This window comes from Typopeltis vanoorti, chromosome 18, assembly GCF_054136105.1.
Source record: "Typopeltis vanoorti isolate ZY-2024b chromosome 18, IOZ_Tvanoo_1.0, whole genome shotgun sequence".
Lineage (NCBI taxonomy): Eukaryota > Metazoa > Arthropoda > Arachnida > Uropygi > Thelyphonidae > Typopeltis > Typopeltis vanoorti.
The window spans coordinates 23833380-23859640 of record NC_143566.1 but is presented as its reverse complement, the minus strand read 5'-3'; the positions used below and the strand labels follow the sequence as shown (position 1 = coordinate 23859640).

Sequence of the window (26261 nt, the reverse complement as noted above, 5' to 3'; positions counted from 1 at the left end):
CCAATTATATTAAACAAAGAACAGAGCGCGTACAATACATTCATAGAGCGTGGATGATATCACTTGTTGTTATTTAGGAATGTTCTATAGTTGGCACTATAATTCAGTTCTTGCGAGTTGAAGGATCTGATAAGGGTCTTCCAGATCACGGGCAAGATTAGTCTTTGGTTCCTGTTAAGGTTTTGTATACAGCAGGCAACTGTTGTGGCCTTCTTAAAAATTTGGGAGCGGAAGTCCTCCTCCATGTAAGGAATTGTGCTTCTATCCCACTCTATGGTATGGTTTGTTCTTGAGAAATGAAAAGTTAACCCCGATTTTTCTTCTCTGTTATTATTGACATCAGCTATGTGTTCTTTTTTGCCTAATTTCAAGGCTCCTTGAAGTTTGGCCGATGTAATTCAAGCCACACGAGCAGGGTATGTTATAAACTCCAGCATATTTGGAGAAAGGATGGCTATCTTTTGGAGATCTTAAGAATTGTCTAATCGTTTCTGTGGGTTTAAAGGCCACTCTTATTTTATGTGGTCTAAGGAGTCTAGCAATCTTATTGGAAACTGTCCCTAAGTATGGAATGACGATGGTAGAAATATAACGTACATCATCTTGTTGTCTTTGTTGGGGTTCAGAGAAAAGTATCTTATGGACGAGTCTTCGAGAAAATCCATTCACGGTAAGGTTGGTGGATATCAGGGATAGTTCTTCCTGGAGGTCTTGTTGATCTGTTGTAAGGAGAGAGGCACGTTTCTTCAACATGTGTACAATACTAAGTTTCTGAGAAATGTGGTGGCAGGAAGTGAAATGTAAATAACATCCTGTATTGGTAGGTTTGCAGTAAACTGAGAGGTTGATACCACCATTCGGAAGCTTCTTAATTAAAGTGTCCAGAAATGATAATTGGTTATCTTTTTCAAGTTCTAGAGTGAATTTGATTGTGTGGTGTAGAGAGTTGATTTTGTTAAGAAAGTCGAACAGGTCCTTTTATGTGTGGTTCCAAACGATAAAGATATCGTCCACGTATCTCCACCATACTGTGGATTTAGGATCTTTGAGTTAAGATTTTACTTTCAAAATCCTCCATAAAGAGATCAGCACAAGATGGAGAGAGGGGGCTACCCATTGCAAGGCCAGTCAATTGCTGATATATGGTTTTATTCCATAAGAAAAAGTTTGATGTTAAACAATGACGGAACAGAGAAGTAATGTCTTGTGGGAGCAAACTTCCTAAAATGTTAATGACTTCCTCCACAGGGATGTTAGTGAATAGAGATGTAACATCCAGGCTGGCGAGTAAATCCATATTGGAGATAGAGATGTTGCGAATTTCGTATATAAGTATCCAAATTATGGATGTGTGGTTTGAGGAGGCCTGCCAGATAACAGATAAGTTGGCAAATTGATTCTATCCAGGGAGGCCCTAAACATCATGTCCACACAACTATGTGATTACATTCTCACAGTATCTATCATACCTTGTCTTGAACTCGTTCACTGTCATAGCACCCACAACAGACTCTGGCAGCTTATTCCACTCATTTACCACTCTAAAAGTAAAGAACCCAGCTCTAACACCCCTGCTAACCACACTCTTGCCCAGCTTCCATAGGTGTCCCCTAGTTTTCCCACCACCAGTCCTGATCTCAAAAATATCCTCTGAATTAATCCTATAGAATCCCTTTAGCAATTTGAATGTCTCAATCATATCTCCCCTTTTCCGCCTATCAACTAGTTTCTGCAACCCACAAATAACCTGTTCTCATATGGTTCATTCCATAGACCTGTTATCATCTTAGTCACTCGCCTCTGGATCCTCTCCACCTCCTCCCCATCAAGAAGGAACCGAGGTGACCAAATCTGGGCACAGTAGTCGAGATGAGGTCTTATCAAGGCTCGGTACAGAGGTACCGATGTTACAGATTTTTTTTGCATTTTTACATATTATGTATAAAATAACAATTTTTCTATTTTCATTGTACAGAGTATTTACTGTACGCAGTTTAAGGCACATTATTTCTTTTCAGTATTTTTTATTTGGATACAAATTCATATACTTTTTTGTTTAATATCTGTTTCTTCATTATTATTATACACCGTACTGAATGTTTTGTAACATAATTTGCAGTCTTTGATTATGAGGATTACATGTGGATGTAGTAGTAATAATAATAAATTAACAGTACAGAATTAATAAAAGATTTCAAATTATAGCATTATTTTATATCACATTACATTATAATTGTTTTTTCATTTCAGCATTTGCATCATTATATGGAAGTGAATTTTGCCATTTCTGGTATATGAATAGAAATTTTACAATGATTGTTAGTTCTGTTATTTTGATTCTGCCTTTCTGTTTTCCAAAAAAGATTGATTTTTTAAAGTATGCTAGGTAAGTCTTAGTTTTTGCATACTTGGAAACATAAATAAATGTATCTATATTGAAAAATTCATATTTGGAAAAAAGTGTTAAAAAGGTTTCATATGATAAAGTCCTAGAATCAATCATAGTATAGTATAGTAGTATTGATCATAGGAATAACAAATATATATATTGGAAAAACAAGAATATATTGGAATATACTGTAATTTGCCAAGTATTTAAAACTGATTTCATGTGTGTTATGTTTTTAAATTAATTTTCATTCAACTGATTAATTTAGTGTGTGTGTGTGTGTAATTTGTTGAACACAAACAGCTACAAGGAACTTACTAGATTCTTGGATTGTTGATTTGGATTTTGTCATTGAAGGCAAGTATTGCATTCTACCCTTTTTTTTTTCCCCCTTTTTTATGTGAATGTTTTTGTAAATCTATGGCACGTTTGTACCATGGGTAGGCCAAGGATTTCTTTCTGTTTTTTGTAATTTTTTAAAATATATTTTTGTATTTTTTCTTTATTTTCTATATAGTCTAGTAATCCTGCTCTAGAAACTAAATGTGGAACTTTTTCAAGCTACTGTAAGCTGTCACAACCATCAACACAGAGACAGTTTATTTGTCCCACTTGCGATAAAGCATTTACTATTCCAGCAAGCCTGGGTATGCAAAGGTGAGCAAACACATTCCATAACCACTGTGAACCCTTCTGCAACTTTAAATCTTCTTATAACATCCACTTATCAAAATATCTTGGTTTAACCTGGACCACTATCTCAGAAGCACTCGTCTGTTCAGAGAGCCTTTACTACGGCTATTAGCTTTGGTGTTTGCTGCCTCACAAAACATCCCAGTGTTAATGCTGAAGTTTATATTGAGGAGGCAAAAGCACAATGGACTACTGAAAAGAAACATTCTGCAATTTCCATTGTTCCTACAACATCCAACTATCAAAATGTCTTAGTCCAACCAGGAACATCATCTCAAAGATTTTTTGTTTGCCCAGAATGTCAGTGAGACTTTACCACCTCTATCAGTCTTTACCACTGTGCCAAACATTCCATTGTTGTTAATGCTGAAATCTGTACTGAACATGCAAAGGCATGGTGGACCAAGGAACATCATCTTGCCTTCCATGAACCTTCATTGGCTACTGAAGACATAGCTCACATCAGTGAGGTGTTGGCAGCAGTTCTGCCTAGGTGGACAATAGTTGCAATCAGATTGCATCATAAGTTACCATCTTACAGCGAGCTAGTGATGTGACTGCAGACATCTATGTTAGAAGATCCCACATGAGCAGGAAATACCCCATACCTTATGCTCCATTGCTATCATATCAAGAGAGAGAAGTAGGACCAATACAGTTCTATCTCTTCTTCAAGTGTGCCTTACAAAATCTCAGAATCAGCTTCCTCCTCCTTGGTATAGTCACAGGGTTTTAAAGAATATTATTAGATTGTCACTCAATGAAGTATCTGTTAGAGCAAAGTTGAGTCATTATTTGGAAATAGAATTTTCCAGGCAACGTCCTTCTTCCCAGTTAGTAGAGTATTGGCCTGTATCGTCTGTTCGATCCAAGCAGAAAGAGTGAAAGCATCTTTATGCCCAAATACACACTGTATAAGAAGAATGGAAGTGTTTAACTTCCATTCTTCTTATACGGTGTGTATAAGAAGAATTTATATTCCTGTGTAATTTATATTCCTGTATACTCCTTCCTGTATTGTTCCATGCTAGAACAATACAGAAAGGAGCATCTCCTCCTCCAAGTGAGATGCATGAAGAGTTAGCTTTTGGAGGATTTTTTCCACTCCACCACCACTACCATACCTACCTGATTTAGTCTATCCTTCTATTTCAAAGTCCATTTCAGAAGCAGAACTTTTCATCTATCTTCTTTTGATGAACTAGTCCACTTCCAACTAGTTCGTGAGCTGAGGGACCAGATGGCTTTACAGCTAAAGAGATTCAATGAGTTCCTCCGCCTAGTTTGCAAGATTTAATTTATCTACCTCTCTTTACCAAATATCTACCATCTCATATTTGCCAGTAAAGTGCAGTGTTCATCCAAAGAAGGAAGATGCATCAGTACCCTCTATCATTCAATTACAGTTGCTCCTGTTCTCTTTTCTCTCTTTTATAAAGTGTTAGCTGCAGTCTGTCTGTCTGCCTGCTGCAGTGTTGTTCACAGGTCATACATCCAACATGATTTTAGGCAGACAGCCTTCATCCCTGTGGATGGCTGTACTGCTGAGAATATCTTCATTCTTTCTTCCCTTTGAATCCTAATGCCAACTTTAGCTCCCTCTTTATCGCATCCATGGACCTCCAAAAGGCCTTTGACAGTGTCTCCCTTCAAGCTATATTTCGAGCTCTGTCTGTTATATTTTGTGTAAGAGAATTTGTTTTACTCCACATATGTTATTCCCCACCTATGTGTAACTTATATTTAAAGACAGTTGTAGAGTATAGATAACAATATATTTAATTTTATTTTTGTTGGTTAGAATGTTCGAGTCTGTGGTAGTGCATTGACTTCAGGATCAGTATGTTGTGTTCTAAAGAATGAAGCTCAATTATAAAAAAATTAAAATATTTACTTTAAACATAAAATTATATACAATAAATAATACATACAAGGAATAATTAAATGGCTATTTTAAAATAATTTTAGAATATATTTAAATATATTCTAATATAGAAAAATAACTTTGGAATATATATCACTTGCCTTTAATTGAGCACAAAATATTTTAACATACAAAGGCTAGATATATTATACTGTACTTCAGTTATTAGCTTCACAGTTCTGTATCCTTGGAAAGTAATTCAGAATGCACATAAAACTCTTCTGAGATTTGAGAACTTGACTCGTAGTTTATTATACCTTTGACTCTGCTCCCTTGCTTGGCAATTCTTTTTACTTTCTAGTGTTCCTGTTACCAAAGAAGAGCTGTTCTAAAAACAACTAATGTGCATGTCCATTACAAATGGACATGCACATAGATTCAAAGCGAAACTCAGGTGACAACATGACTGCCCTTAGTACAGCACTTGCACGCTACGAATATTTGTCATAGAAACACTATGGTAAACAACATAATTTATAATATACAAACAATATTATTGTGTTATTCCCTAAGGATTATAATTATGGTAAGCAAATTTACTAACTTATAACTATAATTAAATTATTTTATAACGCTTAACCACATGGTAGCTCCAATAATACCAAGCATATAATTGCAATACTAAATGACAAATCACATATATACCTTTCGATTATTTAAAAAAAAAAAAAAAAAAAAAAAAAAAAAAAAAAACGCATTTCTCATTAAATAAAATTCTCACCAAACATATAAAAAACTGTAAAAAATGAACATAATAAGCAAAACGTTTAAGTGAGATTTTTACATGTCTATTGCAGGATGTCCAGAAGCTTTCCTCACTTATATATCAAAGATTTACTCTGCAAATTTCCTTACTATCCAAATCACCATTCATCCCAGCACTTAGGAGTGTACACCGAGGATACTCTCTCACCTATTTTCTTCAATTGTGTAATTGATGAGTTTCTTTATTCTCTTCCAAGCCATATTCGCTCTCTCTTGATGCAATCACTGTTAATGCTAATTGCCTGGTTGAGGAGTTCCTGCAAGCCTTTTCTAATAGAGGTTATGAGTATAACGCCATCAGTAAATGCTATAACCTCTATTACAGAAGGCTTGCAGGAACTCCTCAACCAGGCAGTCGATTTCTTTCAATTGAGGCTTAAACATTAATGTAACAAAGTCGAGTGCGCTTTCCTTTGTTCCCTCAGGTAGAGACAAGAAAACGAAGGTTGAAAACTTTGAGCTTGCACATCATGTCCTCGCATTCTATCTGAGTCGTGGAGGAGTGGAAATACCTTGGTGTTTTTTTTCTCTCTGACAGGCTGTTCCTCTTTCTCATCCACTCTAGGATCTTTTCTTTCTTCTCTCCATAAAACTTCACTTAAACTCAACAGAGATTCTTCATTCTGAATTATTTCCTTCTTCCTAGATTCTACCATATGTTAGTTCTAGGTAAGTCTCTCTCTCTCAGTACTATCCAAGATGGATGTAGCATTTCACTCAGTAGTATGCTCGTGTTTACATCTTCCTCACGATATGTCACTAGCATTTTTCCATGCCACAGTAATGGATATTTTGGGATTATCTTGTTGTGATGATTAGTGCCTAGATTATGCCTATCCAAATTACAGAAATTTTCTGTCTCCACTTCAGAAGTATGTCTCTAATACTTTATGTATTAATGATGATTGACAATTACAATAGTGGGAGTCAATGGAGCTGCATCACAGGAAGCTAAGGATGTTTCCTCTCAGCATCAATTAATCAAGGATGGAACTTGCTTCCTGCCTGGTTTTCAATATCCAGATTTAATTTGGACAGGAATCAATGCTCTGCTGACTTGAGCTCATACAAATGGGAAGAAGTGATGACAAAAACTGCAGAATAGGATGTCAGAGCAACCTGAGCTTTGGTGCTCATGTTGCTTAGTGTTGTTATCACACATATGGAGTATGTGTCAGATGACACAATACAATAGTGAGAGTTATAGAGAATAGGTTGAAGAACAAAGGTTAGATTACAGCAGTAGAACACCATTACAGGACTAACATTGGATTTGACCTTGTAGTAAAGAGAAGAGTGAATTATTATTATTATTATTAAGAGAGACCTCCAGGGGAGTCAGAAACTCATTAAGGAAGGCCGCATACCACACACATCAGCTATCATACTTATTCTTAAATTCATTCACACTGCTTGCACTTACATCCAATGGCAATCCATTCCACACCACCCTCTGAGAGAAAAATCTAGCCCCCCCCCCTCTTAGGGACATTCATTCTCAGCTTTCAGAGATGCCCTCATGTCCTTACCCCACACTCCATAAATTGAAAAATTCCATCAATTGAAATCCTGTAAGACCCTTTCAGAAGTTTGTAAGTCTCAATCATATCTCCCTCTTTCTCTTGTTTGCTAGTGTCTTCAGTCTACAAATTCTCAATCTGTCTTCATAATCAGTATTCCACAATCCTGATATCATTTTTAACACTCTCCTTTGTACTCTCTCCAATATATAAGAATCGCAACAGAAACCAGGAGACCAAACCTGCATACAATAGTAAAAGTGAGCTCTTTTCAAGGCCTTGTAAAGAGGCAAAATTACATCCTTATCTTTACATGTGAAAGTTTGTTTCAGCATTGCAGTTATCTTTTGAGTTGTATTTGCAATCTTTGCTACATGGCCCCTGGACTTCAACTTCCTATATACTAACACTCCAAGATCCCTAGCCTCATCAGTTTCTTCTAGCATAATCCCATCAATATATTGCGACATTGGATATCTCATCGTGCCGACGTGAATGACTTTACATTTACTGACATTGAACTGACACCTATTTTCCCATGATCACAGTTCCAGCCAATTCAAATCATTTTGCAAGTACTGCATATCAGCAGCATTCCTGATTACCCTATCTATCTTTGCATCATCAGCAAATAGCTGTATGTCGCTTGCCAAATCCTTCCCAATATCATTAATGTACAGATTGAATAACAGTAGACCAAGCACTGATCCTTGTGGCACACCACTTGTTACCTTAAATCTTGCAGACTCATATCCCCCATATACAATTATTTGATATCCGTCAGTCAGCCATCCTCTTATCCATGCTAATGTTCTATAACCCAAACCAATTTTCTCCAATTTATGCAACAGTCTACCATTCTGCATTCTGTCAAAATCCTTAGCAAAATCCAAAAGTATCATGGTGTATCCATTCCCTTATTTTTTTCACCATCTACGTTGAAAAAAAAGAAAGCAAAAGCAGGTATTCATTAGGTCTTAAGATGACTTCTCCCAATCTCTGGCAAATTTAAACAGCCATACTTTTGAGGTTTGGATTATGTTTCAAGGCTTCTGTTGATTCCAAGAACAATCTCTCTAACTTATAATGATTTCTGTGCAACACTTTTGTTTTTTTTTTCCAATTGATCCTGTGTGCAGGGATATCCAAGGCATGGTCTGTTAACCTGACTTGCCATAGCGATAGTGCCAGATGTATTTTTTATGTTCACTGAGGCGGATGTCCACAGTTCTTCCTGCTCATAGTAAGCTCTATCACACGAACAGGGCACTTTATTATAAACGTTACTTTATTATAAAAGGCTAGCATATTTCTAAAACAAGAGCACCCCCTTTACAAATTCATGTTGATTTTCACAGATAACATTACCCTCATCTGCCCAATGCTGTATATGGTCCCTCACTAATTTCTCCAAGATCTAAACAACTACTGATGACACATAAACTGGCCTATAATTAGACACTTCCAGTCTGCTACCTCCCTTATGCAATGGCACTATCTTACCTTCCATTCCCTAGGCACCTTTCCTAATCAGACTTTCACTGAAAAGCCAGGTCAAAGGAGCTGTCACTTCTTTAGCATATTCTCTCAAAACTCGTGGTGAAATACCATCCAGTCCCACAGCTTTACTGACATTCAGAGTACTCAGTATTTGGAACACACTCTCTCCTTCTGCACCTCTAAACCTCAAACCTGCTCTATCCCTCTAGTATTAAAATTTACTCCTCCAGGATGAAATACTCCAATAAAGTGTTCATTGAACAATCCCACTATGTCCTCTGCATCAATCACTCTATTCCCATTTCTATCCCACAATATCATTCTTCCACAATCATTTCTCCTCCTACTGGCCACATAGCTAAAAAATTCCCTAGGATTTTCTTTGGATCTTTGGGCCAGTCTCTTCTCATATTCCAGTTTTGCCTTCCTTACCATACAAGTCACTCTCCTGGCCTGTGTCTTATATTCTTCATGCATCTGCTTTTCACTTGTCTCCTTATATCTCTTCTATAACCTCTTTTTCACATGCAATTCCTGTTTAATATTGTTTGTCATCCACTTGACACCAAATTGTGTCCTCTTCTTCACTTGTAGAATACAGCTTACTATTGCTGCTAACAAATATTCCTTCACAATTTCCCAAGCACCAATAATATCCCGGCCTTCCAATTCCTCCCTCCATGAAACTTCCCCAAGTTGATATCTAAGACTGTTATAATCACCTGCCTTATAATTCCACGTACATTCCCTTTTCTCTGATACTCCTGCATGTCTATTCATCTTCTAAGTCAAAACCACATGGTCATGCTCTCCAACTGATGGTAGAGATGTCATCTCAGTTATTATCAACTCTTCTGATGCTATGACTAAATTCAAAACTCTTGAACCTCTTGTTCCCTTTATTACATGTTGCATAAGACATCTGTCCCTCAAAAATTCTAGAAATTCCATTCCCTTATTGCTGCATGCATCTTCCTCTCCTCAATTTATACTGCTGTCGTTAATATCTCCCATAACAGTCATTCTTCTTGCACTTGCCAAGCTCAACTGTCTAAACATCTCCTGGTCTCTTGGTTTGTAGCAACACCCCACTAAATATCCTGTCTTGCCCACCTTTACCTCACACCATATGCTTTCAAAATCATTAGTGTCTCTGCCTTCCAAAGCCTCCACTCTTAGAGGACATAAGTCGTCACTTATCATAAGGAGTACTCCACCACCACGCTTTCCCTTCCTATTCTGTCGAAAAATGCTGTACCCTGCTACTTCTATTCCTGTTATTATATCCTCTTCTGTCAACCATGTCTCAGTGATCCCAATAATCTTTGGCCAGGCTGATGCTATCAGTGCCACCAATTCCTCTCCTTTATTCTGGATACTCCTGGCATTGGTATAAAGCATAGAAATGCCACTGTTTCTATACCTAGCATTATCCCCTCTAGACTCCACTGGGCTCAGCGTTACCTGATGTCGTCCCTCTTCTCCCAAGTACCCATTCCCACAAGAGGCCACCCCTGCTCCCACCACCCTGGGTATTCTAGTTTCCTTACATTGACACACTGACTCGTTCAGAACAGCAATCTCTCCAGATGCCTATGTCCTTCTTCATTCAAATGCAAGCGGTCTCTCGCATACAGTTCCTTTCTATCCTCAAACGCCCTCCAAGCATTCACATGTTCCAATCCTCTCTTCTGACACATTCTAGCTATTATGTTATTCAATATTACTGCTCGTTACTATCATACCTAGGCAACATGCTCACTATCTTTCCTCTCTGCATTTTCTTTTGTACCACCTTGAGCAACAATCTCATATCTCTCGCCGCCCAATTTACATTGCCTCTCAAGTCATTCGTTCCTACCATCACAATCATCTCATCCACCCTTTCACCCCTCTTAATTGCCATAGCCACACTTTTTATCATTCTCCAGGCAAACACTCCTCACGCATCCTATCTTCTACACCACGGATCATTGAGTCCCCATACATTACACCTCTTACCACCCTGTTCCTCGATTGCTCACCTGCATCCCTCACTCTCTCTCTCTCTCTCCTCTAACACGTTCTCTCTGTGTTCTTCTACTTACCTGCCTTCCTGACATCACTCTATCCCCGGTTCCAGTGCTCCCTCACATTCTTCTCATTCCCTCTCTCCTTCTGTTTCCATTCTCTCTTCTATCATTCCCATAACTCTCTCATTCCCTCTCTTCTACTGATCCTATTCTCTCCTCTTCTATAATTCCCATAACTCTCTGATTCTCTCTCTTCTACCATTTCACTAACTTCCTCTCATTCCCTCTCTTCTGCTATTCTATTCTCTCCTCTTCTACCATTTTCATAACTCTCTCTCATTCCCTCTCTTCTACTGTTCCTATTCACTCTTCTATCATTCCACTAACTTTCTCTCATTCCCTCTCTTCTACTGTTCTATTCTCTCCTCTTCTACCATTCTCATAACTCTCTCTCATTCCTACTCTGATTCGCCTTGCATTCATCCCTTCCATTTGCCTAATCTCGTCTTCCACACTTCTCATCTCATTCCTTAGATATTCCACCGGCTCTTTCAGCTCATCTATCTCTCTCTCTGCAGGTCAGCCACTCTTGTTTGCCATTCATCCTTCCAGTTGAGACTATCTCCAAAAGCTTCACAATCATTCAACCTTTCCACACTTCCCACTCTCAGTTTTTTTTTATTCATATTTCTCTTGCAAATCTTGCCCTCTATCATACCACTCATCTCTTTACGTGGTCAGTTATAATCATCTCTAACTCGCCAAGTTCCTCCCATTGCCTGCATTTTGTGCATATACGTATTCCCCCTTCTCTCACCTGTCATATACAACCGCTGGGATGCATACATTCCACAGGTCCCGTATGCCACAAAATCCCTTATTATATCATGAAAAATGCAATCCTTAAATGGGGAGGGGGGGGGGGGACTTAGTGATACACCATTTGCAATTTTAGCTGCCGCCATCATTCAAAATAGTATTAGGAACTATTACAACTAAATGCTAAATAAGTATATGTGAGTATAACTATAGGTATAACTATATATAAGTATAAGTTAACTATAGGTATAAAACATATTTAAGTATACTAATTATCTAAATAATGAAAACTTATGTTATCTTCTTCTCGTCCACTGCTATGCATCCAATGCCGACCCCTCCTTCTCGGTAACCAAAAATACACAATATAGGGACATCAACTAACTCCATAAACAACCACTGAAGGACAGAAAAACAACGTAGCACAAATCTTGACAGAAGTCACACTATTCACTGATTAAAAAAGCACTTTTTTTTCAGTACAGCTCAAATCCCCTGCCATGTTCTTCGGCGTCTCCAGCGCAACTCCTAAGTCCTCCTGCAAGATCTCTGCATCATCTTTATTGAGTATTGCTTCTCCTAACTTTGCATCATCAGCAAGCAACTGAATTGCCCCATTAATGCATCTGTTATATCACTGATGTACAAACTAAACAACTGAGTACTGAGCCTTTTGGTACACTACTGGTCACCTACCTTCTTCCAGATTCAGTTTCCCTGCATGCCACTCTTTGATGTCTACCCATTATTCAGCATGTTATCTGAATTGTCAGATTTATATCCATCTCTAGTTGCTCCAGTTTAAGTTAGTGAGTTCCATGAATTTCTATCAAATGCCTTTGAAAAAGATAGCATTATCACTGTGTAGCCATTTCCTTTTTCCAATTCTGTTGTCACTTTGCTATAAAAAAAGTGATATATTACAAGGCAAAACCTACCCTTCACAAAACCATGCTGTCCCTATAGAGTATTCATATTCCTATCCACCTAGTCTTGAATTTTATTTTTACCAACGTTGCCAATACTGTGACCACCAACTGCTGATGTTTGATTCTGTCAAGCTTGAGGTAATCATGTATTTCAGCAGCTGCTCCTGTGACTGAGTAGTCCTTATCAGGTATCAGTCTGTTTAGGTAAGAAGTGTGGATCCTGAAAATCTTCATTAATTCCTGACTAGAGATGTGCAGTAAGAATATCTTTTACTTGTCAGAACCAATACATTTACTTTGCAACTTGAAATGTTTGGATTCTTATGGATATTATCTATACTATTGACTGAATCTGAAAGGACTGTGTTTGTTGCTCCCAAAATGAAGTGACTTAAAATCAATGTAGTTGCTCTCTTTCAAAAATTCACTGCACTGGAGGAGTAGCTGAGTGCATTGTGTGTGTTGTGGGGGGGGGGGGATATATATATATATATATATATATATATACCCAGTGGTGAGCTATGGAAATTTTAACAAAAGGCTCGCATCGTCAAGCAAAAAAAAAAAAAGCCATATTTCACGCATCACACAAAAACTGTTATTAATACAGCTTGTTTACAAATTCCAATCAAAACATATGAGAGGATAATCAACTTCTAAAGGCTATCGTTTTTAAACAAATATTTCATGATCTAAACATGAAATATTTGCATACAATCAACTGTGTTAATTTCTCTTACATAAGAAAAACATTTTTTAACTATCAAAATGTAATAAGAATGAAATCTTTTATAAAACATTTGATTGACTACTGGTTTTACCAGAAGGAAGAAGGATAAAGATAGTGTGCATTCTCTTATTTTATTTTCAAACTTGGGCACATTCGTTACAGAGGAGTTGAAACGACAATTCCAAATAATCTATACACTGCTGAATAGACTAATTTCTGTTAGGTTACCGTATGAGTTTGTCGCTTAACACGTTTCAAAAAAAAAATTTTTTTTTTTCAAAAATAAAAAAGTAAACAAAAAGAACAACAAGGGACTCGCAAATTTGAGAAAAATTTAACAAAGGGCTCGTGCGAGCACCTTATAGCTCACCACTGTATATACCCTCATTTGAAAGGGAGAATTCATTAGGTTAGTTTTACTATCAAAGATGAACTATTCAATCATCTGAATTACTAGTTAGAATTAGACTATGCTTTAACTTTGGATGCTGCTGATGATGACTGAGAAGATTTTTATGCCATGTTGGGCATCATCTTGTATAACTTTATAAGTATAAGTTAACTATAAGTATAAAACATATTTAAGTATACTAATTATCTAAATAATGAAAACTTATGTTATCTTCTTCTCGTCCACCGCTAATCGTCCGATGCCGACCCCTCCTTCTCGGTAACCAAAAATATACGATATAGCGACAACAACTAACTCCATAAACAACCACTGAAGGACACTTGTATTACAGAAAAATAATGTAGCACAAGGCAAAAACAATTTTTTTTTTTTTTTTTTTTTTTTTTGTGATTCCATTGTCATAGTTTGTCATTGCTCAACACTCTGGTATGAAACTATTAGGAAGTGAGGTGATGAGAAATCAAACTCAGTAGAATTATCTTGTTTGCTGAACACATTTTTGTTATTACAGGTGCACTTTTTTTTTGTCCAAAGAACAAATTCAAGACATTGTGGAAAGTTCTTGCTTTTGGAACTTGATTGAATCATCTGAGCCATAATTACTGGACTGATTGCCCAGCTAACTAATCAGGATGACTCCTGATTGGTTAGCTGGGTATCTTATTGCATGTTCTTCTTCTTATTATTATTAGACACTTCCAGGGAGTCCAAAGACTCATCAAGGGAGGGCACCTGCTCTACAACTCTGTCTCTGCCACTCATTCCACCAACTGGCTGCAACTACACCAATGCCATCTACCGCCGACCAATTATTATGCTCTTAATCTGTGTACCTGAGTTTTCTTGCCGAGTTTCTATATCAGGTTCCTAATACTGTAACCTCCTTGATTCAGCTCCTATGAAGATGTTATCTGGCATAAATCTTGGTCCTCTGTGCCTTGGAGACTACATAGTAATAGTGAATACTCTGCATTCAGGCCAGCTGTAGCTATTATACAACTTTAGGGTTTTTGTTTAACACTATTGTATCTTTTGTTTTTCTCTGTTTGTGGAATGAAAAACCCAAGTTATTTCCGGAGGGATGGGGAGGATTCTTGCACTACCATCCAGGAATGGCTATCTCACTTTAGTAGTCCATGTATTCTGTGATGAAGTTCTGCATATGAATGACAAAAATTGAACCCAAGGTCTTTTCTACTATAGGGTACATGTTGCATCATCCATCTGGTTGTAGTATGGAAAAAGTGATGAAAAAAAAAATTGCATGCATGCACTATTGATATGCCTTGCCACATGGAAAAAACTGAATGAACTCCAAGATCAGACACATTATTGCTGCAGTTACATAGCAAAAGAAAGAAAGACAAAATCAGGACCATCTTCATCAGTCAACTTCATTTACCATTATGAAATGGAGATTCATAGAAGTGGTGATCATAAATATTAACATGTTAAAATGAAATACATCAGGTTTCAAATAGAATTACTGGTTATTCTTCATTAATTAGTTGTTCATGTAGAAAGAACACTGTTTACTATCTGTGCATTACATATCTGTATGTATGTGAATTTTTTTTTAACAGTTGAGGAGATCAAGTCTGTGTGCCAAGCAGTGATAGTTCAACATGAATACCAGTCTTGAAAATTTTTGTTTTTGCAAATAGGAGGAAAGGGGATTTGATTTAGATGTTTAAGTTGGTAAGGAGTTATTGCCAGGTTAATGTGGAAGAAATGTTTCATATAATGGAAAGGGGGGGGGGGGTGTACAAAAGGGGGATCATCTCTGGGAAACTGTTATAACTAGGGTGTGAGCAAGGGCATAAGGAGCAGGTTCTTTGCATGGAGAGTGGCTGGTTAGTAGAATGCACTGCCTGACTATGTGCTGAATGCAGATGCATTGAATGAATTTAAAGCATGGTTTGATGGACTTTTTGTATAACACTGTGTACCTCCCACAATGAGTCTTTTGATCCTATGGAAGGTGTTAATAATATCAAATGCACTTATCAATGATTTGTATACCAAATTTATGATTAAAATTTTTTAAATATTTTTATAATGTATTGTTCATTATAATAAGTATATTTTACATGTAATAATGTAATTTTACATGTTTAATATGTAAATATGAGAATGTAAGTTGCAGAGCATCGTGAATAGGAGGAGGGGGGGGGATATGATTGAGACATACAAGCTAGACAGGGGTTGTTATCGGGTAGACATGGAAGAGATTTTTCATAGAATGGGAGAGGGAGGTAGAACAAGAGGCCATTGCTGGAAACTGTATAAGGAGGGTGTGAGCAGAGGAGTAGGTTCTTTGCATGGAGAGTAGTGGAATGGGTGGAGACACATTGAATCAATTTAAAGCACGGCTGGATGAGCATTGTATGCAATAGTGTGTACCTCCCATGATGAGTTTCTGACTCTATGGAGGTCAAATGTTAATAATAATAATAATAATAATTTTATTTTTTAAATTTATTTACTGGTAATGCTGATAATGATATATTTATACATTAAACCAGAAGTAAAACATATGTTATATTTATTTTTGCCAAATAATTAATTAGACATCACATGTAAAAGACAGTATTATTTATTAGGATTAATAAAAGTAAATCCTTCTCTTTATTTGTAGCTCCTTTGGAGTTCTGGCAGTTTTATATGTTGTAATTTTGGTAGTTTATAAATTCTATGAAGGCAAACATGAAGCTGAAGATGTAAAGGTTCACCCTACACATTGGTCTGATGTATTTTTAGTTGTACCTGTTATTTGCTTTGGTTATCAGGTATTTAATCATTTGATTCAAGCTATTTTATAATTTTATGATATGTGCATATTATGATAATGCAGTGTGAGTGCAGATAAATCCCTATATCAGTAGCTTGTAAATGTGTGTGACTAATACTAAGAGATTGGGATGAAAATGCTTTACAGTCCAGTTGTAAACTGGACTGTAAAGCATTTAAATACTGTAACTGAATGAATGGCGCATAAACCTTTAGTCTATCAGTAAATCGTTTACAGCTTTTAGCACATACAAACCACATGTATGACATACGCATAGTAGCATTTAGAATGATCATTGTTGATCATTCTGAATTTAGTGTTTAATGTTTTTTATTCTCTGAACATTTCATTGAAGATTTTTCCTTTGCAGCAGTAGTAACATTACTACTCTTGAGAGTAGTAATGTTACTATGCATCTGATATGATAAGAATGAGGGAATGATCTTTATGATTTCTTTTGCTTCATTTCTTTAGTTGGAGTTTTCAGTCTTTGCCTCTACATTTGCATTATTGAAGCAATTGTTGGGTATGGAAAAGTTTATTCCTTATTCATGTTAATTCTTATTTTCTGTATAATAAGTTCTTTGTTCTTAAGGAGTGTGTCAAGAAAGACTGAGATTAAAAAAAAAACTGGACATATTGCAACTAGGTAGCTTTTATTGAAATCTTCAAAATAGTTCAAAGAGGTTCAAAATAGTTTCAAATAAATATATATACGTTAGAAATAGATTTTAAAAGGACCAAAAGCAGGAAATCCACATCATATCCAAAGCAAAAGAGGTAAACAAAGAGTTGAAAGAGATTCACAGCAACATCTCTACCATATCATTATCCCATAGAGAAAAATAATCTGCTGTTTACTTTTCTTCCAATCCCTGTACTGATAGACTAGATAAATGTCTGCCCATTTCAGATATGCATTAAGTGTCTCTGGTGATTTTTCAGCAGTAGATCAGAAGAATCATATTCAATTTGGATAGCAAAAAAAATCCTTGCTTCCATGACATCTCTCCCTGCTTATTCTTTCTCCAGTTGTTTAACCCTTGTTTTCCATTACTTTTTTCATATTCTTCTACTCCACTCCTCTATCCTGCAGTTTGAAAAATAACCCATATGAAACTTATTCTGAAGAAGGACAGCACATGCTTACTATCAAATTACTGCCCTACTGTTTTAACTTCTACACAACATTTCTCTCTGGAAGCCTCTTGAGTAATAAACAATTCAACATAATTCTGCTGTTGTTGACTGACAGTAGATCTTCTTTCCAGTGTCAACTACCTCTGGACAAATGATATGGAAATGTCTGAAGAAACCAAAGTGGTCACTTTTGTTATCTCTAAGGTATTTTACAATATTTAACAGAAGGGTCTATTAATTAATTTCCATATTATGGATTGCTCTTTGACCTTTTTCACCTGCATTGCTAGCTTTCTCTTCGATTGTACATTATTATGTGATGGTGGATGGATAATTATGCTCAAACTTCACAATGAATGTTTGTGAAACTAACAACCGTCTACCTTTTAACTTCTAATTCAGTTCACTTTGTTGCTCATGATAGCATTTTACACTTTCTTTCTTATTTAACTAATCTTGCATCATACTGTGAATAAAATTTCTGGAACATTTACTTGTGTAACCTTAAATATTAATTTTGAAACCTTTCTTCAGTTGTGTTCAGATAATCTCAGTAAAACCCGGTCTTGTTCTAATTCTGACAGAAAACAATTTTTGTTTCCCCACTCATACTTTTGACAAGTTCCATATTGCTAGAAAAAGTAAGATTTTTCTTCCAGAAATAACTTTAATGTACAATTCACCTTAGCCTAAACATATAATGTCATCTCCTTAGCAAGCAGTAAATTTTCACTTTTGATCTAAGTTTTAATTATCTTTAAAAAAATTTTGGCTCTGTGCAAAATCATATATATGAGATGATGTCCCTACGAGCTCTCCAAAAAATTCTCATTTTATTACAGAAGAGAGCAGGCAGATTGATTACCAACAAAACTTCATAAGACATGAAGACAAACGGCAAAGACCTCTCAATAGCTTAGGTGCCTTAGTCATACAGTCCATCTTCTATTCACCAGACTCTGCAGATTACATGTCCTCAGTATATCCTCATAACAGACATTCTGCAGTTCCAATATCATTTGTTATCCATTTATGTATCCCCTCCAAACCTCGGTAACCAGAAGTGAGCTGAAATCTAGGTGTGTCCCAATCAGAGTCTTATACAATGGATTACCAACCCAATATCTCTACTTGATCAACATCCTTCTCACTATTTTATGTCATTCCTCTGAGTTACCTTCACATTTGCAATATGCCCCCGAACTTCAAATTTCTTTCTGCCATCACCCTAAGATCTCTAGATTCCTCTATTTCCTCCAGTATAGTTCTACCAAGAGAGAAATTTCTCATGTGTGGATTCCAAATTTCATAACCTTACATTTAGTTGTGTTAAACAGATATCCTCATCTATTTGAGTCAGGTTCAAGGATATTTGTAATTCTGCAGAAAGATAAGTAATTATTTCAAATTTTTGCTAATAGTTAGGTGTCTAGAGAGAGAGAGCTTTGTTCACTGAGAGTGTAAAAGTGCAAAATCAGGAAAACTAAAGAAATTAAGGTGGATGCAAACGAGTGTTTGAAGGCACCCATGAAACAAATATATCAATGAACAAAAAAAAATGAGAATCTAGTCTGTCAGGCAACAATATCAAATGTGGTAGTCAATTCAGGATGTAAAGATGATTGGGCCTAAGGGGATGCTACAGATTCTATATACTAATGCTAGAAGCATCTGATATAAGAGGGAGGAGTTTCTGATATTGGTTAGTGCAACCCTGCCAAAGGTTATAGGCATTAATGAGACTTGGCTAACAGCAAATGATGTAGTTAAAAGAAATGCATGTGATGAATTTAGTATTTTCAGGGAGGATAGAGCAGACAGAACAGGAGGTGGGTTACTGCTGATGATAGCAGATGAATTGCAGCCAACAAAAATAGGAGTCAGTCATGCAGATGACAGTCCGTTTGAGTCAATATGTGAGCTTGAGGATAAATATAAAATTAGTTGCTGCTAAAGGCCAGGAACTGTCCGTGATGATATGGAAGATATAGATCGGCATATTAGTACAATGAGTGCAAGTTGAGTAATTAATATGGAGGAAGTCATTCGACTTCAGAGACGTAGATTGTAAGGAGGAAAGATCACATGGCAGGAAGGAAATAGAATTTATACACTTATTGAGAGAGATAATTACTTGAAGCAGAATGTGATGGAAGCGACTCGACTTTGGAGAGTGTCAGATCCTGTTATTATTATTATTATTATTATGTGATACCTCCAGGAAGTCCAAAGACTCATCGAGGGAGTACTACTCTACTTTGCTAAATACATTTCACTGTCTCCACTACTACTTAATTCTCCTACTACGACACTATTGCTATCAGTGCCATCTACTGCCCATCATCACCAACAATGTATTTTTTGTCTGTAAATTGCATGTGTTCTGAAGGCTGATTTGCCTATACGTGAAATGGAAAACCCTAGTTTCCAGAAGAAAAAACCTTGCTATCTCTGTATAAGATCAGCTAACTCACCTTTATTTGAAAAAGCCCATATAAAGACTCCTCTCATCATGATGAAAATCAAACCCAGGTCTTTTCCAATCGAAGGGTGCAATGTTCCTCTGTTCTTCCAATTGCAATACAGAGGCTTCATATATAGGATTATAGGATCAGTAAAACAAGTAGCATGTGGAAATTCCAGTGAAGAAAGGGTATATGTGAAACTACAAGGCAGGTGATTATGACAAACTTAGGAAGAAGTTCAAAGCTGTGCCATGGTATAAAATCCTGAAAGGGAGGGATGTTAGTGGTGCATGGGAGATATTTAAGGGGCATCTAGAGCATAGGTGGCCAACAGCAGGCCCGCGGGCTGCATGAGGTCTGTAACGTGATTTTGTGTGGCCCGAGGCAGGATAAAAACTATATTAAATTATATGTATTATCAATTTATCTATTAGTTTCGACTGCAAATTTTTCTGATTGATATACTAGTTATATTCATTATTTCTGATGACGGAAACAATTTGTATTCCCAACATGGCATCAAAATTATAAATAATCAAAATATGTGAATGCACTTTCTCAACTATCAGGGCGGTTAAATCATCACAAAGAAGCTGATTGACTGATGACCACCTTCAGGATTTGTTACGAATATTGTTGGCATCATTGAAAATCGACTTTAATGAACTTGTTGCCGCACATGAATTCAGGATTTGTTACGAATATTGTTGGCATCATTGAAAATCGACTTTAATGAACTTGTTGCCGCACATGAACGCACACAGTGTTCTCATTAAGTTGCGTTACATGTAAAAAAACCAGAAATATGTAATTAGATTTAATTTATCAACTTATATTTAAATCTAGTTTAATCCTTTATCCAAGTGTGAGCAAACAAAGTTTGCGCCTGAAAGTATCTTCAGGACTGGGTTAAGGTGGTACACACCAGGGCAACTCGTTGCAAAGGTGGAGCAAGATACCAACACTCCTATCCTAGTATCTCCTATAATGCAAAACACATCTCCTTGCGGATATGTCTATTGTTATGCATTAAGGGAAGGGCCACTACCCAGACCGGTTTCGACCTTTATTGAGGTCTCTTCAGTGGGAGCCAGGCCCAAGTCGAGATATCAGGCAGAAGCATTTGCAGGTCATCTCCACCTATAGGTGGAGATGATTTGCTGGTGGTTTGCAACGAGTTGCCCTGGTGTGTACCACCTTAACCCAGTCCTGAAGATACTTTCAGGCGCAAACTTTGTTTGCTCACACTTGGATAAAGGATTAAACTAAATTTATTATACTCTAACCAAGTGGAAAATAAACTTTCAACATCTTTCTCTAAATCCAGAGTAATTTATTAAAAAAAGGGTGGCACACCAATTGGCAATTCCTATAGGTGGAGATGACCTGCAAATGCTTCTGCCTGATATCTCGACTTGGGCCTGGCTCCCACTGAAGAGACCTCAATAAAGGTCGAAACCGGTCTGGGTAGTGGCCCTTCCCTTAATGCATAACAATAGACATATCCGCAAGGAGATGTGTTTTGCATTATAGGAGATACTAGGATAGGAGTGTTGGTAGCTTGCTCCACCTTTGCAACGAGTTGCCCTGGTGTGTACCACCTTAACCCAGTCCTGAAGATACTTTCAGGTGCAAACTTTGTTTGCTCACACTTGGATAAAGGATTAAACTAAATTTATTATACTCTAACCAAGTGGAAAATAAACTTTCAACATCTTTCTCTAAATCCAGAGTAATTTATTAAAAAAAGGGTGGCACACCAATTGGCAATTCCTATAGGTGGAGATGACCTGCAAATGCTTCTGCCTGATATCTCGACTTGGGCCTGGCTCCCACTGAAGAGACCTCAATAAAGGTCGAAACCGGTCTGGGTAGTGGCCCTTCCCTTAATGCATAACAATAGACATATCCGCAAGGAGATGTGTTTTGCATTATAGGAGATACTAGGATAGGAGTGTTGGTAGCTTGCTCCACCTTTGCAACGAGTTGCCCTGGTGTGTACCACCTTAACCCAGTCCTGAAGATACTTTCAGGCGCAAACTTTGTTTGCTCACACTTGGATAAAGGATTAAACTAAATTTATTATACTCTAACCAAGTGGAAAATAAACTTTCAACATTATATTTAAATCAATCAAGTATTTTATATTGTTCTCCCAGTAGTAAAATGATTTAACATCTCGACTTGGGCCTGGCTCCCACTGAAGAGACCTCAATAAAGGTCGAAACCGGTCTGGGTAGTGGCCCTTCCCTTAATGCATAACAATAGACATATCCGCAAGGAGATGTGTTTTGCATTATAGGAGATACTAGGATAGGAGTGTTGGTAGCTTGCTCCACCTTTGCAACGAGTTGCCCTGGTGTGTACCACCTTAACCCAGTCCTGAAGATACTTTCAGGCGCAAACTTTGTTTGCTCACACTTGGATAAAGGATTAAACTAAATTTATTATACTCTAACCAAGTGGAAAATAAACTTTCAACATTATATTTAAATCAATCAAGTATTTTATATTGTTCTCCCAGTAGTAAAATGATTTAACAAATAGTCATTCAATACATCTAATTATTGTCTTGGAAAAAATGCAGAGTTTATTTTTATTTAAGCTCTGTCTAAAATTGTGCGGCCCGTGACGCTACCACTCATCATATATTGGCCATCATATAAAATGAAATTGGCCATGCCTATCTAGAGGAAGCAATATTAAATGGTATGCCTAAAGTAAGAAGGGTTAATCAGATAGGAGTTGGACGAATAATATTATTAATCAAGAGCTGCAAAAAAAGATGTTGTGGAAAGCATATAAGGAGAAAGGTGACCAGCTAACTTGCAAAAGGAAATTGCAAAAAATAGTTTTTTTTTGTTATGTGGGATGTCAAGTAGGATGAAGAACAACTGTGGAAGGATAACTTTAATGAGTACAGATGGTAGGGTGGTACAGATGGAATTGTTTTGAGCTACTGAGTGACTATTTTGCAAAGGTATGTCATCCAAGTGAAGATATGTTATGGCAGAGGAAACAGGGACTGATGTGAGACCAGAGGTTGATGAATTGGAGGTACTTAGGATATTTCGGAATCTGAATGCAAATACAGCTGTGGAATTGGATGGGATATCACCTGATATTTTAAGAGAATGTGCAGGGGAAACTGGCGATGCCTTTGATTAGGCTGTTTAATTTTGGTCTCAGCTCTGATAAAGTCATAATAGAGTGGAAGCAGGACAAAATAATTCCTTTGCATAAAGGAGAATCTAAGTCTTGGCAGCAAATTATAGACCAAACAGTATCTCGGGAGCAGTGGTAAAAGTACTGGAAAAGTTGGCCAATAAGAGAATTGAGGAATGGGTGGATAAGAATATGATACTCTATGAAGGGCAGCACGGCTTTGTGAAGGGTTGGTTGTGCCATAGTAATCTGATAATGTTTTATAATAGAGTGACAGCAGAGTTGGATAAAGGGAATGGCTACAGGATGATACTGCCAGATTTTGCAAAGTCATTTGACAGGATACCTCATGGAACTCTTATGCAAACTTCAACAAATAAAACTGGTGATATGAACAAAAGGATTGCTGATGGACAGATACAAAAAAAAAAAAAAAATAGTATATGGAGGAGCAGAATCCAGGAGAAGGCAGGTGATAAAAACATTTACCATATTTTCCGGTGTATAAGACACACTTTTTTACCTTAAAAATTCATCTTAAAAATGGGTGCGTCTTATATAATGAAGGTAAAGATTGTTTCCTCTTTTCAAAGTCATACACTCCCTTTTATGTTTCAAGATCTTTTGTAGGCGGTTAATGGTGCAATCAAATTGATGCGTGACCTTCACGTGACTTATAGCGCGTCATTGGCTAAGAACGGGAAGTCCCTATTCAAGTTTCATAATATCTTATCCGAGTAATCAGTTACCGATGTTTATCAGTATTGAGTTGACGTGTTGAGATATTTTGTGTTCAGTTTGATATTTCCCCATAGATTTTAATGATGGAAAAAATAGGTGACATTCATATACTTCAAGTTACAAATTGTAGGTCAGTTTACTATTAAAAATTACCTATTATTTTATCCATTTTTTTAAAATCATACTTTAAAGTTTAGGTTTTTTCCATAAAATTGTATTAAATTTCTTGGGTGCGTCTTATACACCGGAAAATACGGTAAGTTACTTAAAGGATTTTTATAGGATTGATGAAGGGGAAATGTTTCTGCACTTGGCTAGAGGACAAAACAAGTAGTCATCCCTGGAAGTTAGATAAGAGTGTGGTTAGCAAGGATGTGAAGACTAGATTTTTCACTTTGTATCCCAAAGTAATGGATTTTGGGATACAAAGATTACAAGCTGTGCATCACATTGAGGGAAACTTACTCCAGGAAATTGATGAAGCCAGAGATTTGGGGATAGTAGGAGAGTTGAAGTTTAGAGGACATATTGCTAAAGCAACCAGGGTAGTTCACAAGATTACTTCATTATTGGAGAACACACTAACAAGTAGAGATAAGGAGAGTTATCATTCCTCTTTATAAAGCCTTGTATGACTGCATATGGATTACTGTGCTTAGGTCTGATCTCCTGGTTTTTTTGGAGATGAGGAAGTGTTGGAGTATATCCAGAGGTGAGTGACCAAGGTTGTGGATGGCCTGTTCAATGCTTCCTATGAGGATAGATTGAGCTTTTGCAGATTGAGAAAGGTGGTTGATAGGCGAATAAGCAGGGATATCATAGAAGCATTTCATTTGCTTAAAGTATTTTATAGGATTGATGCAGGGTAAATGTTTCTGCATGTGGCTAGAGGAGCAAAACAAGAGGTCATCCCTGGAAATTGGGTAAGAGTGTGGTTAGCAAAAATGTGAGGACTAGATTTTTCACTTGGAGAATGGTGAATGAATGGAATGGGTTGTCTGAGTTAGTTGTGAGTTCTTTGTCTGTTAATGATTTCAAGGATACTGTAGTTTATTACTGTAGATATTGAGTTGATAGTTTGGGTCTCCCATGATGAGTCTTTGGATTCAATGGAGGTGCTCATGCTATTATAATGAGAATAATAATAATTTGTCCACCTTTCTAGCTTATTGAAATCCTCCTGAAGAGCTACAACATGAACAATATTATTACATAGCATCTCCAGGGAGGACACCCACTCCATACCTCTCTGTCTCCACCAACTACAACTACGTTCATCATCTACACCAATGCCATCTACTGCTGACCACCACCACTAATATTTTCACAGACAATCACAAACATCCATGCCCACGCAGGATTTGAACCTGCAACCTTTTGGCTGGAGAGTGGATACCCTAACCACTCGGCCAACCAGGCCAGCATATTATTAATGATCCTCCCACCCTCCACATGATTTGCAAACAGTTGAATATCTCCTTGCAGTCCACTGGCAATATCATTGCCATAACAGTTGAACAGTAGCTATCCCAGTATAACTGTCCTCTCCAATATACAATCCCCCATGCGCAGTCTCTGATATCCGTTAGAAAAACAATTTATAACGAATATCAGAATCGAATATCAAAAAACAAATCCGTGCTGAACTTCATAAATAATATTACCCTCACCTGTCTAGTTATGTAAATGAATTATTACTTTTCCCAAAATCTTAACAACCACAAAAGAAATACAAAGTTGTCTATAGTTTAATACCTCCAGTGTACCTACCCTTATACAATGGCATTAACTTACCCTCCTTCCACTTTTTAAGCAGTTGGGCCAGTGGCACACTCAGTTCCTTAGTACATTCCCTGAAAGCACATGGCAAAATCTCATCCAGTCTCACTGCCTTACTGAAATCTAGAGTAATAAATGTTTGAAATAGATTCTCTTCGTTCACTTCTAATCCTTCAACTTTCCCTATTCCTCTGAATGAAACATGCTAAGGTCATATTTCCACGGTTATTTCTCCTTCTACTAGCAGCATACCAACTCCTTGTGATTTTCCTTGGGTCACAGTGCTACCCTCCTCTTATATTCTAATTTTTCCTTCATTTCTACACTAATACCTTTCTAGCTTGAACCTTATATTCCTCATGCAATATAAGGTTCTCCACGTCTCTCTTTATATGTTTGCCACAACCTCTTTTTTTTTTTATTTGCATTTCCAGTTGGATTTCCCTAGTCATGTATTATACTCTAGTGACTTTATTTTTTCACTCAG

At 36.9% G+C, this 26261-nt stretch overlaps 1 protein-coding gene across 2 annotated transcripts in view; it reads left to right on the top strand.

Moving 5' to 3' along the window:
- Positions 1-26261, top strand: part of LOC150096544 (sodium-coupled neutral amino acid transporter 7-like) — a 182294-nt gene that overhangs the window by 90728 nt on the left and 65305 nt on the right. For both annotated transcript variants that reach the window (XM_090408029.1, XM_090408028.1), the window contains exons 4-5: positions 2251-2386; positions 16332-16482. In XM_090408029.1, coding sequence (XP_090264155.1) covers positions 2251-2386; positions 16332-16482 — 287 coding nt within the window. The remainder of the gene's footprint in view (positions 1-2250; positions 2387-16331; positions 16483-26261) is intronic.